The sequence below is a fragment of the Nannospalax galili genome, unplaced genomic scaffold (assembly GCF_000622305.1).
Source record: "Nannospalax galili isolate Female #2095 unplaced genomic scaffold, S.galili_v1.0 scaffold356, whole genome shotgun sequence".
Lineage (NCBI taxonomy): Eukaryota > Metazoa > Chordata > Mammalia > Rodentia > Spalacidae > Nannospalax > Nannospalax galili.
The window spans coordinates 199436-216390 of NW_008338126.1; the positions used below are offsets into that span (position 1 = coordinate 199436).

At 41.1% G+C, this 16955-nt stretch overlaps 1 protein-coding gene across 1 annotated transcript in view; it reads right to left on the reverse strand.

Moving 5' to 3' along the window:
• Positions 1 to 16955, reverse strand: part of Prkaa2 (protein kinase AMP-activated catalytic subunit alpha 2) — a gene marked incomplete in the record, with an annotated part of 110934 nt that overhangs the window by 14704 nt on the left and 79275 nt on the right. The window contains 2 exon segments of the mRNA XM_029563465.1: positions 1188 to 1332; positions 2059 to 2152. Of these exon segments, the coding sequence (XP_029419325.1) occupies positions 1188 to 1332; positions 2059 to 2152 (239 nt within the window).

Here is a 16955-nt window from a genome sequence, read left to right on the forward strand (position 1 = left end):
AAAGCATTTTTAAGGTCTTAGAGCATTTATAATCAGATAGAAGCTCAAACAGATAAGCAGATTATTTTTCTAATGTATTATTTTCCTATGGAGATGGGGGAGTCTCACTGTGCTGGAATTGGACACATGTACTCAAAGAGATCCTCCTGCTTCAAATTCCTGAGATGGTTTTAATTTAGAAAGCTTTAATTCAACATAGTAAAAATGATCTGAGCCAGAAATCTAGATGGGCTATTGACTAGAAGAGTTTAATTAATAACTTAGAGAAGAAGGGAAAATAGTAACACTAGTTTTCTGATTTAATTTAAAGGCAGGTACAAAAAAAATAACAGCACTGAACTTTATGATTCCCATCTCTCTTTAATGTTTTTCTTAAACACCCACCGTGGCATCCTTTTCAGGTATATTTACCATATAACAGGTGCAGAGCATAGAAACTTGGTTTTACCCTGCCTTTTACCCTTGACCAAACTCTGGCTCTCTCATTAAGTTGTCAGATCCTACTCTAAGATCCTTGGGCTCTTCTATGGGTCAGTCAGTAGAACTATAAAGCTTTCCTCAAAGCTGCATGCAAATGTTCATATAATTTTTGTATTTATCAGTGGAACTAACGAATGTATGAACAGATTTTTCAAAGGAATTTGGGATTCATTTCTTTCCATACAACAACACAACACAACAACCAGGTATCGTTTTTCATGAGAAAATGAAGACTGAATGGATCTTCTTTTAAAAACTATTTATTATTTTTATTTTATGTGTATGAGTCTATTGCCTGAATGTATGTACGTGCACCTGTGTCATGCAATGCCCATGGAGATCAGAAAAGCGTGTCGGATCCCCTGGAACTGGAGTTACAGACAGTTGCTAGTCACCATGTGGGTGCTGGGAACCAAACCTGGGTTCTCTGCAAGAGCAGACGGTGCTCTTAATTGCTGAGCCATCTCTCCAGTCCCCAAGTTGATCTGTCTTGACAGGGCCCTCTAACGACTTTTCTAGAGGTCTCTGCAGTTTTTAAGTGTATTTAAATAAACAGAACAGCCAGTGTGTAGACTGCAACAAATCCTTTTTCATGGCACGTGATTTGTGAAGTTGAAAAAGAAAGTTCTTAGTTCTGTAAGAGTTGTTACCAGCACATTTTAAAAGGCAGCTATTCTACATCTCTGACCAACCCTGGAGTAACATACCAAAATCAGCTATCTTGGCATTCATATGGGCATCCAACAGCACATTTTCTGGTTTCAGGTCTCGATGAACAACCATATGTCTATGACAATAATCCACAGCAGACAGAATCTGCTGGAAGAGCCGCCTGGCTTCCATCTCTTCAACCTATCATGAATAAAAATAAACTGCATTAAGAATATGTAGGACATCTACTTAGTATGCATTTTCATTTTATAATCAGTCTAAATATAACTAAGAAGAATTGACTAATTAGAATTTTCAACAATTCAGACAAAATAAATCAACCAAGAACTTGTCAAAGCTCAATGTATTATTTGATAGGTTTTGCTTTCCTTCGTGGCAATGTTTACCATTGACCAACATTACTAAATATGCACGATGTTTTGGGGACTCAGTGAAACTAAAACATAATGTATGTGAAATGCTAAGAAGTGAAACTTCAACACAATTTGACAGAAAAGATTCTGAAAACCACAGAATTCATTTGGAAACTAAGCGGAATACATTTCCCAGATCAATGTCTGTGGGGTTTTACCAGTTGTTGTTTTGTTCTGTTTTGTGTCTTTTTGAGACAGGATCTCCCTGCAGCCACAGCTGGCCTGGAACTCTATGTAGACCAGGCTGGCCTAGATCTCTCAGAGATCCGCCTGCATCTGCTAGGATTAAAGGCGTGCACCGCCATGCCCAGCTCCAAAGCAGTGTCTTGAAAGGCATACTTTTCAAGAAAGACAATGTCTGACGTTCTGCATGTTTAGTGGGCGTTATTACAGAAACAACTTCAAGCACTGAAGATATCTTTGTGGCTATTTTCTCATGCTTAGCTACTCTCTTAGCTTAAAGGTTTAGTGTACTAGATAGTGTGCTACTCACCCGTCCGTGTTTACAGATGTAGTCAAATAATTCACCTCCGGACACATATTCCATTACCATGAAAAAGTCTGTTGGAGTGCTGATCACCTGGTATCTTTTTTAAAAATAAAAAAGGGTTAGTATAAGATAATGCTTCCACAAAATTCAACCTAATATACATTTCTTGATACAATTTCATATTCTCATATTCTGCAGTATTGTAGAATGGCAACAAATTATAATACACTGTTACCAAACTAAGCACAGAGTCACAGACATGAGGAAATGTTACAAAACTATTCTCTTCCTGAGGCTTACAGACTGTCCTGCAGATCTCCCCTTTCAAATTTCCACGACCTTTGGAGCTGGAGCGATGGCTCAGCAGTTAAGAGTACCAGCTGCTCTTGTAGAAGACCCAGGTTTGGTTCCCAGCACCCACATGGCAGCTAACAGCCATCTGTAACTCCAGTTCCAGGGGAATCCAATGCCCTCTTCTGACCTCCATTGGCACTGTAAGACACGGGTGCACTTACACATATACAGGCAATACACTCACACACATAAAATAAAAAAAAATAATAAATAGTTCCCATGATCTTTGAAATCTTGTTTACAAACTAAGTAATAATTACTCAATTTAAACAAAAATTTATTAGACAATGGAGATGTGGTATCGTATGCTTCAAAAAGATGCAAGAATTATTCTTGAACATGTGAAAATATAACAGAGATATGCAATTAGCAAAATTCAGAAAGTAGACAAATCATCCTTCAACAACAAAAAGCAAGGATAAGGCAAGCTATACAACTGAAGCAATCAAAGAGACACTGAACAAAAGTTACACTGAATAGACTTGTTTCAGCTCTGACTGAAATTTACTTTGGAAACCATTAATGAAACTGAGTGTGTAGCACAGCTCTGGATTCCAGTACTCAGGAGTCTGAGAGAGAAGAATGGATGACTCAGAAGTCAGCCTGAGCTACATGACTCTGTCTCAAACATACAAATAGTAACATCAATTTGTGAAATAATCTAAAAAGTCTGAACTCTGATGAGATGGCTGATAGGATCATTCATTATTTTTAAATTTTTTATGTGATAAGACACTTATGTCATTTAAAATTTGACATTGGTTAGTTTACACATTAAAAATCTTAGAATTTGCTTTAAAATACTCTAGTGTGAGGATATGATGGGAAGTAAAGTATCACACTAGTGGTGAAGGTGGACACCAGATACACAGACACATCACTTTAATTCTGTACATGTTTAACATTTCTATAAGCAAAAAGTTATATATGCATGCATGTGTACATAAGTGTGTGTGCGTGTGTATGCGTGTGTGTGTGTGCATATGTATGTGTGTGTGCATGCGTGTGTGCATGTGGGGGGGGTGAGGGGGGGAGATACTCAAAGCTGGGCTCATTAAAACCACTAGTAGGAGTCTTAATTTTACAAAGTAAGATTTTTCCCTGAAAACTGTAGCTTCCTCCCATATACATGATTTCAGCAAACCAAGCTTTGAAAATGAGTTAAAAAATAATAATGTTTTAACTGAATAATATTATTTTTTTAACATCTCTGCATTTAACATCTATACAAATGGACAACTGTTCTACTTTTTAAAAGCGTTGTTTTCTTTATAAAGATTAGAGTTTAACTGATTATGATCAAAGCTAGTTTATACTGAGTTAGTACTCATAGCCACTAAGGAAGTATAGCTATAAAGACTTGCTGGCTTATGAGTCCTCAGGAGAAGGCACCAGTAGGAACTGATTTTGCTCTCCAGGCAAGGCACCTCAGTACAGGGATTTGTTAGAAACAGGGAACCTTTTGTTAATTTGGTTTTCAATGGGACTCCTTTTTAGCAAGTATGTGCTAGCTAGTGGGCTGGGTTACTAGTCTCATTAAAGAGCAGAGGGAAATTGGTCAGCAAGCTGATCAATTACTTTCTATCTATACTAAGAGACAACACATATGTGGAAATTGAACACTTGAAAAAATTAAGCATTAACACTGAAAACCATTACAGACTGTCTATAGAATTATTTCTTACTTTTTTTTTTCTTGAGATAGACTCTCTCTCACTGCATATACCTCAAATTTGCCCCCAAATCATAATCTTCCTACCTTGGCCTCCCAAATTCTGGAATTACAGGTGAATATCACCACACCTGGCTTGGAAGAATACTTCTAATAATAATCTTTATTCTTTAAAAGTAAACAAAATGACACAAGTAGCAGAGTAATCCACTTTACACAAAACAAATAAATACAACAGAAAAACCAAGTTGGGATTATTTCACGTGAAATGTGGAAAGGCTATTTTATTTTAGGACTCTAAAAAATGTAACCCCAAAGTAGTTTTAACTTGCATTTCCCTGATGGCTAAGGATGTTGAACAATTTTAGTGTTTCTTAATCATTTGTATTTCAGCTTTGAGAACTCTGGTTCCATGCCTCACTTTTTAATTGAATTGGCTGTTTTCTTGATGTTTAGTTTCTTGAGTTCTTTGAATATTCTAGATATTAACCCTCTGTCAGATGTATAACTGGTAAAGATTTTTTCCCATTCTGTAAGTTGCCTCTTCACTTGAATGATGGTATCGGTTGCTGCACAGAAATTTTTTACTTTCATTTGGTCTCATTTGTCAATCGTTGGTCTTAATGATCATCTTACCCAAGTCAGAATAACTAGGATCAAAAAACATAAAACAAAAACAAAAAACAAATGACAACAGATATTGGTGTGGATGCGGAGAAAGGGGAAGAGCTGTTTACTGCTGTTGAGAGTACAAACTGGTGCAGCCACTGTAGAAATCAGTGTGCAGGTTCCTCACAAAGCTAAACAGATCTAACACATGATCCTGCCATACTATTGAGCACATACCCAAAGGGCTCTATATCATCCATGTTCATTGCTGCTCTATTCACAACAGCCAGGAAAAGGAAACAATCTAGATGTTCATGAACTAATGAATGGATAATAAAAATTTGGTGCATTTATACAATGCAATATTATTCAGCTATTAAGAAAAATGAAATTGCTAGGCATGGTGGCTCACGCCTTCAATCCCAGCACTCAGAAGGCAGAGGCAGGTGGTTCTCTGTGAGTTCAAGGCCAGCCTGATTTACATAGTGAGTTCCTGGCCAGCTGGGGCTACAGGGAGACCCTGTCTCAAAATAAAGAAAAAAGAAAATTATGGGGGCTGGAGAGATGGCTTAGGAGATGGCTGCTCTTGCAGAAGACCTGGGTTCAATTCCCAGCACCCACACAACCGGCCATAATTCCACGTTCAGGGTAATTGACACCCTCTTTTGGCCTCCATGGGCACTGCATGACACAGGTTCACTTACAAGCATGCAGGCATAACTCACACACATAAAATAAATAAACAAAATGAAATTTTAAAAAGGAAAAATTAAATTGTGGGATTTATAGGTAAAAGGATGAAACTGGAAAGAATCATCCTGAAAAAGGTAACCTGGGCCCCAAAAGACAAATACTGTATGTTCTCTCTCATCTGTGGATGTTAGCTTTGGGGAAAAAAAAATATATATATATATATATATGCTTCATTTGGAATATCCACAGAGGTTCCATGAAGGAGGGGGACTCTCTCAAGGGAAGGGAGATAGACTACAGTGATACCAAGGAGGAGAGGGGAATAATGAAACAGGAGGGGTTAAATGGGGTGGAAGATGTGGGGCAGGGTAGAGGAGGAAGTATGGGAAGGGATAACACTGATGGCTTTTTTGAAAAACCATATGGAAACCTAATATTGTAGACATTCTCTAAAATTTATACAAATATAGAGTTTAAGTGGAGTTATTCTATAATGGGTAACAATGGCCCAACTAGATACCTTATCCTAGCAAATTAAAACTCAAGTATTAGGAATGGGTTATCTCTCTTCAAGTTATTGGGATCCCATAGACTGACCCCCCCTGCCCCTCAAGCACTACAGACTATTGTCACTGCTCTTGGACACCCTCCAGAACTTGACAGTAAGAGCCAATTGCTGAAGACAACACATAGGTGAGTCATAAAACATGGAGAAATAAAGTGGAGACTGACTTGGAAACTTAACCCCTATTGACTAGCTTTCATAGTGCTGGAAGGTGCTATGCATGCTACTGAAGGAGAAAAATAATCATCAGTCTTCCCCAGCTATGAACGCTGTGACTACAATAATGACTCGCCCGGCATGCTATGGCCACTAGTACAAGTGTCACAGGAGTAACCAGCCACGCTCTGCTTGAATTTAAGGTCAATTCCATGAAATGGAACCCATGCCTGGCACCGTTATCAAGGGTGAGAACTTGTGGCTAGATAAGCCATGGGCCTAGGGGAGAACCTGCTACTAATATTCTACTAAATGGGCATGGCATCAAAATGACTCCTAATGGCTCACTGTTCTGCCCATAAATTAGGGCATCTCTCAACACTCATCAGAGAGACTTCTCGCAGTAGAAGGCATTATCACAGACACCACAACTGGTCATACAGAGAATAAGAGACTGTGGAGTGCTCAGCTCTAAATGGGACACTGTATCACACTCTTCCCGTCAAGGCTCAGGCTTCTTCGAGGAAAAGGGACAGAAAGATTGTAAGGGCAGAGGTGGTGGACAACCACAAGAAAAGAGCATTTTTCAGACAGCAGGGCAGTTGCACATATAAAGTTACAGCAACTGTGAAAGCATGCACGAGATCTGCTCAGGTCCAAGCCAGATAAAATTCCAGCATGGAGGGAGGAAACAGGCATTGAGTACCCCCCCAAGATCCGGAGCTATTGGTATTTGGTAACTGCTCGGAGAGGAAGATTCAGCTTTCTTTAAAGGTGTGGCCCCTGATATGTCAACCATGCTCCAGGGCAGGTTCCACACTTAAGAATGTGTGAAACACAAGTTGAACTAAATGGAGGCAAAGATACCCATGAAGTTGGGTGGGTAGGGAGGTGGGGATGGATTTGGAAAGAATTGGAGGAGAGGAAAATATGATCAATATACATTGTATGAAATTCTCAAATAAAAATATTTTTTAAAAAGAACTCTTAAAGAAATGGTATAATGAAGGCTATTTTGACAGACCCAAAACTTATGAAACAAACTAAACAGAGTTTGTGAAAGCATCTGCTGTTATCACCTCATTTTTCTGGTCTGGTTTATTATTATCAATAACGTTCATGCTTGTCCACTGTAGATGAGGCATAAAAAATTAATGAAAATTAAATAAATTTAGTGCTGAGTCTTTGGAATATAGCATAAGTTTTCAGAAGATACTATTGGGTTGAATTATCTCCTGAAGTCTAAGTCCACAGGAGCTGCTATCCCACACCAAAGACCAATCTACAGCAATGAAAACCACGGCTACCATAACCAAGCATTCACTGTGTGCCAACACTAAGCTACCAGACAGATAGGGAACCTCACTCTGAACACCTCCTTGGCCTGTCCTTGCTGAGATGAACAGTTAGTTGGCTCCTCTACTGGGGAAGTTTACAGTCTAGTCATAGAGTTAGACACGAAATGAGAATTCTCTTCAGACACAAATCTCTTCTGTATTGACCTCTGATTTAAAATCTGCAGAAGTTTCCCATCACTCTTGGGGCCCTGAATAAATCAGCCCCTGCTATCTGTTATTTCTCAGTTTCGATTCCTACCGGTCCAGCTCCACTATGTTTTAGTTATTAGTCATGCTCTCCATCTTTTGCTGCAGCTCCTTTATACTATTTCCACTGATCTGTGTACCTCCCTTTGACTATTAGTCATTCTTTAGATTTCAGCTTAAAGTCTAAATACTTAAGTCTAAATAATGCCATTTTGTGAATTCACACACACATTTAACCTTAGCCTTACAACATGTACCCCTCAGTTTGTAACTGCACATTTTATTATAATGATATGTTTCTTAATATGTGTCTAGCCAAGCGCTTACAACAACTAAATAAATTCAGGAAGTTAGTACTTTAGAAAAATGAGAATAGCTTGAACCAAACACTAGAATAATTTGAAAATGAGAAATTAAAGTAAAATTATGATGAAATTACAATCAATAAAATTTCAATTAACCAGAACAGAGTAGACATAAAGAAACAATTTTTCAAAGAATCCAAGGAAAACACCTTCATATTAGGGGCTTGGTGAGAGAGGAAAATTCCTGGATTATTCTAAACTTATCCTCTACTAATTATATGGAAATACTATAAAATACTCATTCATACATGTCAGCATTGTTTTGTTGTTTGTTCTGTTTTGTTTTTTGGTCTTTTTGAGACAGGGTCTCCCTGTAGCCTCCAGCTGGCCTGGAACTCGCTATGTAGGCCAGGCTGACTTTGAACTCACAGAGATCTGCCTCCCAAGTGCTGGGATTAAAGGCATGCACCACAACGCCGGGGTCTTAGCATTGTTTTAATAAAACAGGAATGCAAGTTAATGTGCTTTAGGAAGATTTTCAGAAACATTTTTTGTTAAGTAAAAAAAAAAAACAAAAAAACAATGCAATTATCCAGACACACCTAAGCATTCTCCAGCTGGCAAAGTAATATGCATTTTTATGCAATAGACACAAAGTAACAAAGAAGACACAAGGGAAAGTATTCCTTCTGAAATGAGCCAGAAACCAACATTAATGTATATATATTTTTGGTGGTCATATCTATTTTTTATAACTCAGTTGCATAGAAATGTAGTGATCATTATCTTGGGCTTATGACACTCATTTTCATTGGTTCACGAATGATCTCTTCTTTCGTTACTATTTTCAATAATATCCTAATGAGTATTACAAAAACATCACCCAATAAGGCAGAGCCTTGCAAATATCTCCCAAGTAACCATAAGAGAGTGCCCCTCCCCACCCAACCCCCTTTCTTCACTCATGGCAGTACCATCTTGAAGCCCTGTAGCCCTGTTCATCCTCGTCTTCTTTCTTTCTTTTTTTTTCTTTTTGGCCTTTTTTGAGACAGGGTCTCCCTGTAGCCTGAGCTGGCCTGGAAGTCACTATGTAGACCAGGCTGGCCTTGAACTGACAGAGATCCTCCTGCCTCTGCCTCCCAAGGGCTGGGTCTAAAGGCATGTATAACCACACCTGACTCTTGCTTTTTTTCAAGTTTTATTTTGATATGTAAAATTATGTATCTATCAAAATACATGCATATTTCAGTGCATATTATATTTTATTAATATATTTATGTTAATGGTTATTAGCATTAAAAAGGTATATCATATTTAATATTGGGAGAGTTCTTAATTTGAGATTCAATCAATATTGTTGTGTGCTACAGTTAATTTTTTTTAATTTTTATTTTATGTGTATGAGTGTATTGCCTGCGTGTATGTGAGTGCACCCGTGTCATGCATTGCCACGAGGTCAGAAGAGGGCTTGGATTCCCCTGGAACTGGAGTTAAGGATGGTTCGTAGCTGCCATGTGGGTGCTGGGACTCGAACCTGGGTCCTCTGCAAGAGCAGTCAGTGCTCTTAACCGCTGAGCCATCTCTCCAGTCCCATCAGTTACTTAATTTTTTGCTTTATTACACAGTGATGAGTCAAATTGCCAAGATACAGTATATGTGAATGTTCAGTGTCAACATATGATGCTAGTTCTTTTCCAAAGAATATTTAGCAATGCTAAAATCATCAGAAAACTTGTAGAATTATACAGTATCAAACACTTGCAAAACATTATATACATTTCTTCTTATGAAATGCTTAACTGTGTCTTTTACCAATTTTTATTGAGTTGATATTTTTCCTATTTGTATACGGACATAAAGAATAAATCAGTATTTCCATAACAATCTAAAGAATAAGATTACTGCTAGGTGAGGAAGAGCTGATTATCCTAAAACAAGGGACTCTAGATATGGCTGACTAGACCTTACTGGATGGACTTGCACTGGAGAACAGCTGGGGACATTGACTTGACACCGTGGGCCTTAACACAGATGACAGAGTATATGGGTTCCAGGGGCAGGAGTTATAGGAGCAAGCCAGTGAGGATGGGGGTATAAAGATGAATAAGATTGGGGCTGGAGAGATGGCTCAGTGGTTAAGAGCACCGACTGCTCTTGCAGAGGACCCGGGTTCAATACCCAGCACTCACATGGCAGCTACAAACCATCCTTGGCTCCAGTTCCAGGGGAATCCGAAGCCCTCTTCTGACCTCCACAGTACTGCACGACACGGATGCACTCACATACATGCAGGCAATACACTCATACACATCATAAAATAAAAATATTTTTAAAAGATGATTAAGATTGTTTGAGATGTTCTGTATGAAATACACAAAAATTCAATAAAGAATTTTTAAAAAGGAATAAGATAATAAATATATCCTGATTACTAACTTTATAAACAGCATTTTTTCAGCGCTGAAGAGATGGCTTAGTGGTTACGAGCACTGGCTGCTCTTGCAGAGGACCTAAGTTCGAATCCCAGTACCCACATAGTGGCTAACAACTGTTCATAACTCCAGTTCCAGGGATCCCATGCCCTCTTCTGGCTTCCACAGGCAGTGTATGATACATGTGCTTTTACATACGTGCAGGCATAACACTCATACACATAAAATAAAAATAATTAAAAAATATATATCTTTTCAACCACTAAGTCACACTAAATTTTGCTTTCATTTTCTCTATAAACATATTTTTATGTGCACCCTAATGAACAGTTTCTTAGAATGTGTGTGCATGTATATATACATGCATGTATATGTGTCTGCATACTATACCATATCACTATCAGACATACATTTAGAAAACCATGAATGCGCTCAAATATCTAATCAAAAGGTTTCTTAATTAACTTATAACTTTTCTCTAATTTCTCTTTTTAGAATTAGGACCCAGATACAATCCATACAATTGGTTGGTTTGTCTGTTGTAATTTATAAGTTGCTCCTAGGCTTTTTTTCAGAGGAAATCAGATAGGTTGTCCTTGAGAGGATTCCATAGCCTCAATTCTGCCCATCCATCCTTTATAGCAGGATAATGCACTATGTCTATGTCCTCATAGAGTCAAAGAACTGATCAGATTTCAATCTCATTTGTTTACATTTGAAAGATCAGATGGTGCTGTGGACCTAAAGCCAAAGAAATAAGCTGTCTCTCTTTCTGAAATACATGCAACCATTGCTGCTTGGAGACTAGGTTCATTATTTTAATTTAATAAATTAATTTAATAAAATTTTTAATGCTGGCTCATTTGAACAATATAGTAATGAACTGAGATGCAAAGTAAATTCTCACGTCAAACCTCCTCCCTCAAGATCCCAAGTTTAAGGCCAGCCTGGACTACCCAGTAAGTTCAAGGCCATCATGCACTATATAGTGAGACCCTGTCTCAAAACAAACAAATGAAACAAACCCAAACCTAACCCACTGTCCCCACAGTGCAGGCCACTGTGACAGTACAACACAAGTGCTTTTCCGTGTTATAGCAACTGATCAGCCAATCTTCTTGCTAACTCTCTCTCATTCTGACCAATGTCTTTTGAAGATCTGTCTAGGGGCTGGAGAGATGGTTGAGCAGTTAAGAGCATATTCTGTTCTTGCAGAGGACCGAAATTTGGTTCCTAACACCCATGTCAGGCAGCTCACAAATGCCTGCAACTCAGCTCCAGGGGGATCTGAAGCTCTGGCCTCTGCACTTACAAGCACATCTCACACACACACACACACGCACACACACACACAAACACACACACACACACAGATAATTTTAAAAGATCTATCAGATGTCCTCTAGGCTCCTTGACCTCCTCATTTCTAATTATCTTTCTTTTGCTTCACACAGTCAACATCTCTATGCTCATAGACTTTTTATAAAATTTGTTTTTATTGAATTTTTGTGTGTTTTACGCAGATATCTCAACAATCTTAATCATCTTTATACCCCTGTCCCTACCAGCACACTCCCACATCCCCTCAACTAGAACCCATGTACTGTCATCTGTATTATGGCTCAATGTGTCAAATCAGTGTCCCCAGATGTTCCCCTGTGCAAGTCCATCCACTGAGGTCTAGTCAGCCTATCTAGTGTCTCTGGTTTTAGGAAGATCAGCTCTTCTTCACTCAGTCATCAGCTGCCAATGTTTCCTCAGCTAAGATTGGGGTCTGCTGTTCATTTCCCAGTTCTGTGCTGGGTTTTTGTCCCCTTGAGTTTGCACAGGACTTTTGTATGCTAATACCATTTACATAGAATTATGTGATGAGGGTCCCAGGAGCTTGTAGGACTCTGTTTCCAGAGGATCATGCACCTCCTCCCTGGCTCTTACAATCTGTCCACCCCCTCTTCCAACCAAGATGGTTCCTGAGCCCTGGGCGGGTGAAGTTTAATATAGGAGTCCTGTCCACGGACTAGCATTCTGCAGTCCCTTAATCCGTTTCCAGAGGATCATGCACCTCCTCCCTGGCTCTTACAATCTGTCCACGCCCTCTTCCAACCAAGATGGTTCCTGAGCCCTGGGCGGGTGAAGTTTAATATAGGAGTCCTGTCCACGGACTAGCATTCTGCAGTCCCTTAATCTCTATGTTTTGGCCATTTGTGGCCTTTTGTGTTCCTGTCCCTTGGTTGCATGAGGGATCTTCATTAATCAGAATTGAGAGATTCATTAGTGTTATCTTCATTACCCCTGTTCTATGCTCTGTGTGCCTAGGTGTAGAGGCTGTATTGTAGATGTGTCACTTAGGCCTGGGAAATTCATAGACAATGTCTGTGTGTGACCAGTTGTGGAACTTTATAATGGTCTCAATCTCTTGCAAAAAGAAGCTTCTTTGATGAATGATGAGAGATACACTTCTATATTCAACTTTATTGCTGTTTGTTTTTTTTCATGGCCAGGTGCATGATCCAGTGACGGGCAAGGCTTGATCAGAGGTAACACAACCTAAGACAGGGAAAATGCATAAGATTAGAGGAAGGAGATAGCCCTCTCTCCTCAGGGAGCTGCCTATGAAGTGGGTAACCCATGAAATAAAGTCAGTCTGGCCTTAAAATAAAAATAAAAAGGGGGCTATGTGGGGATCTAAAAGCCCCACCTTGCATAGGTCCAAAAGGAAGTTACTGGGGGTGTGGCCTGGCTTGCTTTGAAAGTCTGAAGAATACTTCCGCACTGCTGAGGAGTGCATGATCAGCGCATGACCATCCTTAAGATACAGCACCCTCGGGGGGGGGGTAGTTCCAGGTGCCTTTATAAGCTTTGTAACACCTGTAATAAATGAGTCCCTGCCTGACTAGACTCCCCGTTGAATCTGAGTGTCCCCGGGTATTGGGGATGGCGTGGGCTGGTGAACAGCGTGCTTACTCATCCCCAATCATTACTGCCCAGGGGTCGCTGGTTCAAACCCCTGGCAACTGGCACTCAGCATGGCACTCGAAGGAAGGTGAAAAGAAGAAAAGAAAGAAGGGAAACGGATTGGGGCCAATTGGAGGAAGTTCGGGGTAAGCAAGACCCTAAAAATGGGTAACGCAACTTTTAAGTTTGAAGACCCAGTGCTTAAAGCGCTGAGAGATATGCTTAAAAGCAGGGGATTGGATTTGTCAGATCCCGTAGCTCAAAAGGTTTGGGCAGAGGCGATTCATTTGGCTCCCTGGCTACTTGGGGCTAATGTTTTTACTGGGGATACATGGGAACATGTGGAATGTCAAGATCAACAAAGGGAGGTTCAATTGGGGGTTGATCCGCTGCTGGAGTTCTACCCGATTATTTCAGCCTTAAAGGCATGCTTTCGGTCTGAGAGCCCTAAGCCCTCAGTGCCACCTCCTGAAGAGCCTTCAGAAATCCCGGCACAGGAATCATGGGAAGGGTTTGAGGAAGAAGGCAGAAATGCAACACAAGTGAAACCAAAAGCAGCCAAAGTACCAAGCAGCACCTCGGGTGTGCCCTGGCCAGCTTCAGGGCTTCCTGAAACCCATTTCCAGGATTCTGGCCCTGCTCAGGAGGCTTCCACAAAACCATGGGTGGAAGCGTATCCTATTAATGTAAACCCAGGAGGTGTGCACCCTGACCCCTGGTATCCCTGGGAGGCAAAGGATTTAAAGGAATTAAAAAAGGCAGTAGCTGAGGATAGCCCGGGATCACCCTGGGTAGTTACTCTCCTCCAAGGCTTGGCTCATCAGCAGTGTACTGTAAAGGATTGGCTGGACCTCACCAAAGCAATCCTTCCTAGCCCTATGTATATTAAATGGTGTGCCCTCTTTAAGGAGGAAAGCAGGATACAGGCTGAGAGGAATGCAAATGCCAACCCACCAGTCCCCATTACTTTTGGGATGTTGACTGGTTCAAGTGACCGTTACACCACAGGGGAGCAACAGTCGGGCATTCCAGCCCCATATACAGAACAGGTCAGGGTCATAGGATTAAATGCTTGGAGAAAATTGGATGAGGGGCCTACCGAATCCCCCCTGCAGGAATTAATCAAAAGCCTAGTGAAACCCTCTATGAGTTTATAGACAGAGTGGAGAAGAGCTTAAAATGAAAATACCCCCAAGCCCATTGAGGGAGCAATTCACTAAACTCTTGGTATGGGATGGAATGGATGCTGATCACAAAACAGCCTGTGTTGGCCTTAAGGACAGGTCCATGGAACAATGGATAATTGCCTCCAAGGAGGTGGGAACCCAGAGGGGGCAAACCAAAGCCATGGCAGCTATCTTACAGATGCAAACAGAGGCTCTGACCCATGCCTTAACCCAGGCATTTAATTCACTTAATTTGGGTCAGCAGGTAACAATGGGGCCTAGAGGGATAGAAGGTCCATATTTTGGCTGTGGCCAGACTGGCCATATTAAAAGAAATTGCCCTCAGTGAGAGAACCGCCCTAAGCCTGGAGGTGGGGTATCAAAAAGACCCCCATCTATGCCCTATTCCCGGTGTTGCAAAGGGCTCCATTGGCAAAAGGACTGTAAATCCAGATTTGATATTGAAGGAAAGCCTTTAAACTAAGTGGGGGGCAGCCTCCAGCCCCGTTGACAAAAGGAGGACTTCCCCATGGTCGGCTACATTTACAATGCCCTTGGGGAGGGATCGGGAGAGGAGAAAAACCTATGGCGAATTGGACAGTCCCTATTATCCCTGGTGTAAGGCCCAAGATGGATCTTGAAATAGGTGGCAGGAGGTTTTGCTGCCTAGTGGGCACGGGGGCTGATAGGACCATTCTTAGAAAGGAGGAGGTCCCATCACAATGGCACCTAGTTTCCGGGCCCTGAATCCTAGGTGTGGGAGGATACACCCCATCAGAGGAGACTCGAGAATGGCTCACCTGGCAGGATGCAGATGGAGCTAAAGGGGAGGTGCGACCCCTGGTAGTGGCAGGGTTATCTGCCAACCTCAGAGGACAAGATATTTTGGGGGACGCACAGGCCTGCATAACCACTGATAGCAAGGCCTATTATGATGACCTTTTGGATCTTGAAGAGTTTGATAGGCTTCCTGAGTCAGCAACTCAAGGGTTGTCTCGCCATATCAATTACAGGGGGGGACCCAAAGAAAGAGCATCAGGTTCACCCCAAGTTCTAAGAGCCACTGCCCCTCAGGTTCCAGCTATATGGTGATCCCCTGGGGCACCAGTATGGGTGAAGCAGTGGCCATTGCATGAGACAAAGCTACAGGCTTTAAAGGACATTGTGCAGGAACAATTATGGTTGGGCCACATCCGGCCTTCTGTAAGTCCATGGAACACCCGTCTTTGTTATTAAGAAAGCCTCTGGCAAATGGAGAATGTTGCAAGACTTGCATATAGTCAATGCTAGAATGACCCTAGTGGGTACGGACTGCCTTGGATCCCTGCTAGTCCCTCAGATTTATTTCTTAGTTATAGACATTAAAGATTGTTTTTTTTCTATCCCTCTACAACCCCCGGATTGTGAAAAATTTGCTTTCTCTGTACCTTCCACCAACTTTAAAACGCCAGATGAGAGGTATGAATGGAATGTTTTACCCCAAGGTATGGCCAATAGCCCAGCATTCTGCCAAAGCTATGTGAAGACCCTTTTGGGGCCTGCTCACTTGCTGCCACTTGCCACTGTGTACATTTATATGGATTACATAATCTTGGGAGCTCCAAGCCCCTAACAATTAGAAGAGTTATATAAGGTTACTCAGAAATGTCGACAGACAGGCAGACTCCATGTATCCACTGATGAAATACAGACTATTGCTCCCTTTAAAATTCTGGGAACCACACTCTCTTTGGAAAGAGTAAGTTCTCTAAAACCACAACTGGCTATCAAGCCCACCATAACCCTGACAGAGCTATAAAAATTATAAGGAGAAATTAATTGGCTATGAGCCTAGATGCCTATTCCCACTGAGACTTTAAGACCACTGTTTCAGTTGCTAGTAGGGAAACAGCCTTCAGAACTAATTCACCTGGCTCCTCAACACCTGTCCTACATGAGGTCCAGGATGTTCTGGACCGAGCCCAACTTGCCCGGTACACGCCTAGTAAAGATCTTGAGTTATGGGTACTCTCCGGTGAGACCCTGATGACATCTGTCCTTACACAGGATGGAAAGCCCCTTCAATGGGTGCATGCCTCTCTGGGAGGCGTACCACAGGTTTATACACCCATGGATCACTTGGCTGACCTGATTGAGAAAGGGCGTGATGTAGCTCTGAGACATTATGGCATAGACCCTCTTAAAATTGTTATCCCTTATCGGCTTAGGGATTTTGAATGGCTCTGCAGAAATAATAACTGACTGGCCATAGCCTTGGAAGGGTTCCTGGGAAATTTGGACTGTCATTATGGCCCTCATAAATGGGTGACCTCCTTTCGAGCCCTCTGTTGGGATGCTCCCCGGCTCTTTGTCAAGGATCCATTAGTAAAAGCATATAATGTTTTTACTGATGGGGGCAGATTTGGAGCTGCAGTGGTAGTATACCCAGGGGCAGATGAGAAACCAAAAG